Raw genomic sequence first — 3,887 nt, forward strand, 5'->3', positions numbered from 1 at the left:
CTCCTGCGACCCCACTCGGCTCCCGGCGGACGGACGGCAGAGCAGCTGCTTCGGGGTTTTGCACGGCGTGGCGTCCGAGTCCTGACACAGATCACGTGGGTTACAATGTGGCATGTGAATAACTTAGTCAACGTTCAAAAAGAAACCCGTTTCAGCTAAGTGCTCCCGGGACCCATTTAAACATCTGGGAACTGAAGGAAGCACAGAGGACTGTACGAAGAGCAGTGGTTGCGTTTTCCTCCGGACACTGAACGTGGCTCATTTCCCAGAGGGTGTCTACTCATTCCTCCCTCCCGGGCACGTCTGCTCCGCCCCTGCGTCTGAGCCACCTCGCTCGGCGCGGTCCTCCCAGCACCCAGCTCAGCTCTGCCCGTGAGGCCGCTGTCGGCAGGGAAACGACGTCCTTCCCACATTCAAGCCCCCTGCCTCCCGCCTCCCCGGCCAACATGCAGCACTGGGGGGCCGTCTCGGGTCTCAGTGCCGTAAACTCCATCAACCCGAGGGGAAGGGGAGCTGTGGGAGTGATCCCCAAAGTCCCCCCGGGAAAGGCGGAGAGCAGGCAGGCTGCTGGGGGTGGGGAGGGGACGCCAGGGCCGCTGACAGGTCTGCGTGGGTGAGGGGACTGTGTTGGGATCAGCTGGGTGACGGCTGTCCAGCACTGTGAGTGCACTGGAAGCGAGGAATCAGACGTTTTCCACGTGAACTTGACGTTACAGCCCAGCCGGTTAACATCCCACCAGGAGGCTCCGAAGCATCTGAGGGAGGAGCCTCGCAGAGCGACGCACGAGCTCCACCTGCGGATGCCGACAGCGGCGGCCACCGCCTTAGACGCCCACGGGGACCCCGGGTGGGGTGGGGGTGGGACTGGCTGACGGCGTCCTGGGGACGCTCCCTCTCTCCCCTCTCGGGAGGGCTGGGTTCTCGTGTGTACGCATTTGTAAAAACTCCGTGAATGTACAAGATTCCTTATGTGTCCATCTCATGTAAGAAGCAAAACTGGGACCACCCTGTGCTCTGGCTAACGGGGGGCATGCAGCACTCAGGGCGCCCACTCACCTCCCCCGGGAGCCTGTCAGGGAAGCAGCAGGAATGGAGCCCCCCCTTCGTACCCACTGCGTGCCGGAGGGGCAAGCGCCATGTGAGCACCCTCTGCGTGCCGGAGGGGCAAGCGCCATGTGAGTACCCACTGCGTGCCGGAGGGGCAAGCGCCATGTGAGCACCCACTGCGTGCCGGAGGGGCAAGCGCCATGTGAGCACCCACTGCGTGCCGGAGGGGCAAGCGCCATGTGAGCACCCACTGCGTGCCGGAGGGGCAAGCGCCATGTGAGCACCCACTGCGTGCCGGAGGGGCAAGCGCCATGTGAGCACCCACTGCGTGCCGGAGGGGCAAGCGCCATGTGAGCACCCACTGCGTGCCGGAGGGGCAAGCGCCATGTGAGCACCCACTGCGTGCCGGAGGGGCAAGCGCCATGTGAGCACCCACTGCGTGCCGGAGGGGCAAGCGCCATGTGAGCACCCACTGCGTGCCGGAGGGGCAAGCGCCATGTGAGCACCCACTGCGTGCCGGAGGGGCAAGCGCCATGTGAGCACCCACTGCGTGCCGGAGGGGCAAGCGCCATGTGAGCACCCACTGCGTGCCGGAGGGGCAAGCGCCATGTGAGCACCCACTGCGTGCCGGAGGGGCAAGCGCCATGTGAGCACCCACTGCGTGCCGGACACGTCGCTGCTGGACTGTGTGGCGGACGACGAGGACACGGGGCCCGACGAGGAGTTGGAGGAGTGCTTGCTGAGCGGCTCCGCGGTCTTGCCCCTGCATTTCCCGAGGGCGTCGCTCTCGCCCGAGAGGCTCCTGTGACATTTCTCCAGCTGCGGGGGCTCCACCATCAGGGTGACACCGTTTCCTGAGAGGGGGCGGAGGGGAAACGTGTCTTCCCGCGAGTCACGCCCCGTGGGGACAGCGGTGGCGACGGCGCGGGACTCACCGTTGCACGAGGGCTCGGGCCTGCTCGGCAAGCCCCACTGCTTGGAGATCCAGTCCCGGTACGTGGCGACCTCGTCCGTCACCCTGATGATCCTGCCCAGTATGCTGCGGGCGTGAGAGGAGAGGGGAGTGAGCCTGAGGCAGGAACCCTGTGCTCTCGGGCGCCCGCTGAGGGGGGCGTTACCTCTCCGTCTCGTTGTTGGGGTAGTGCTTGGCGATGGGCGACACGGCGTGGCTCAGCACCACGTAGGCGTAGTCGAAGGCCTGCTTCACCTGCATGGCTCCGTACGAGCTCCTCCCGACGTCATTGCCTGGGGAGAGGGGCAGGTCAGGGGGGCCACCGCTCCTCGGGGCTCTGCCTGCAACTCGGGCGATCGGGGCCCCGCAGAGCAGCCCTGGGACCCGGCGTGGACGTCCTGACTGAGCAGTCAGAACGGATGCTCAGGCCTCCACGTGCCCGGCCTGCCAGGCACCACCCCACAGGCTTCCTGCAAACAGGACCCGCCGGTTTCTCCGGAGAAAGCCCGGGCGACATGCTCCTGTCCTCCCAGCTGTGTGAGCACCGCCCACGGGGTGAGGAGCTCCGCACAGCAAGGCCGTGGAGCTGAAGGTCTTTCTGTAGAGCAGGTCCCATAAACGGCTCCTCAAGGAGGAAACACACGGGACTCTTCAGTCACGAGACGCCCAGGCAGCCGGCAAAGGCCGAGGCCACAACTTCCCTCCCTCCCTGTCAGAGCTCCTGCCACAGCACAGGCGAGCGCCGTGCCCGAGTCGACAGCGCAGGACGGCGGAGCTTCAGCCACACCAGGAGGCACCGCTGCCCAGGGACCCCGGGGAGCACGGGGGGACCACCCTTCTTCCCTCCCACCGCTCGACGCTGGGGCCCGCGCAGACCACGCAGGACTGACGGGGAGAGGAAGCTGAAGGAAGACCAGCCGCCTCTCTGAACCCCGCGCTCGCTCCGCTCGGGAGTCTGTTACTGGGCCACCGCCCCGAGGACCTGAGGCCTCGCACTGAAGCCCTGGGGAGACAGCCCACACCCGGGGGACTGAGGCGGGAGGCCAGAGCGGGTCAAGGGGTAATCGGTGATGGAAGGACACGGCACCGGGGTGAACGGTCAGTGACGGCCTGCAGAACTATGCACCTGAAACCCATGTAGCTACAAACCATGTCACCCGTCAATTAAACTAAAAAATAAAAGCCCTGGTTGGCAACAGGCTGGAATTGGGTGACGAGGACACGAGAAAGGAGACAAGTGGCTGTCAGAATGGAGACCAGACCCTCCCCAGCCACAGCCACTCCCACCCACACCACTCCCCACTCATCTGCAGCGTGTTTTCTGGTGTGTGTGTGTGTGTGTGTATGTGTGTGTGTGTGTGTGTGTGTGTGTTCACGTGTTTTCGCTGGTGTGTGCTGACTTCCATACATCTGCACATGAAGTATTCTGATGAACAGAGAATGTCCACATTAGAAGCTGATCCTGAATGTTTTGTCCAAAGTGCCAACCGCCACACGGTGACCACGCCGCGCCCCTCCCCCGCCCGCCCACGGATGACCTAATCTCAGTACCTGGCTGTAAAGGGTCCTCGATGTAGAGCATCGACGGCCTGTAGCCATCCAGCATGTTCTTCTGAACTTCATCTTTGGCCACATATGAGCCCCCATCCTTTATCCGGATGCCAGTCTTTAAATAATTGAAGTGCCGTCCATATAATTCAAAAAACTCTATTAAGAGAACACCATAGTTTGTGTTGGGGATGCAAGCATCTTCCCTGGGATGTAACTACAACCAGAAGGAGAAGAAAAGAAGTTACGTTGCACGTCCTCTGACTTCTCCAGGGGGTGACACATGACATCTGACTTCTACCCCCAGCACTGCCCCCTTCTGGTCTCGCGGCTGCTACAC

The 3,887-nt window shown here is 63.2% G+C and overlaps 1 protein-coding gene across 1 annotated transcript in view; it reads right to left on the reverse strand.

Annotated features, from left to right (window-relative positions):
• The window catches only part of PAPD5 (PAP associated domain containing 5), a 37,690-nt gene that overhangs the window by 24,735 nt on the left and 9,068 nt on the right, over window positions 1-3,887 (reverse strand). Inside the window, exons 7-9 of the mRNA XM_005880308.2 lie at window positions 3,551-3,764; window positions 2,166-2,292; window positions 1,983-2,086 (exon numbers count right to left, since the gene is read on the reverse strand). Coding sequence (XP_005880370.2) covers window positions 1,983-2,086; window positions 2,166-2,292; window positions 3,551-3,764 — 445 coding nt within the window. The remainder of the gene's footprint in view (window positions 1-1,982; window positions 2,087-2,165; window positions 2,293-3,550; window positions 3,765-3,887) is intronic.

The sequence above is a fragment of the Myotis brandtii genome, unplaced genomic scaffold (genome assembly GCF_000412655.1).
Source record: "Myotis brandtii unplaced genomic scaffold, ASM41265v1 scaffold633, whole genome shotgun sequence".
NCBI lineage: Eukaryota > Metazoa > Chordata > Mammalia > Chiroptera > Vespertilionidae > Myotis > Myotis brandtii.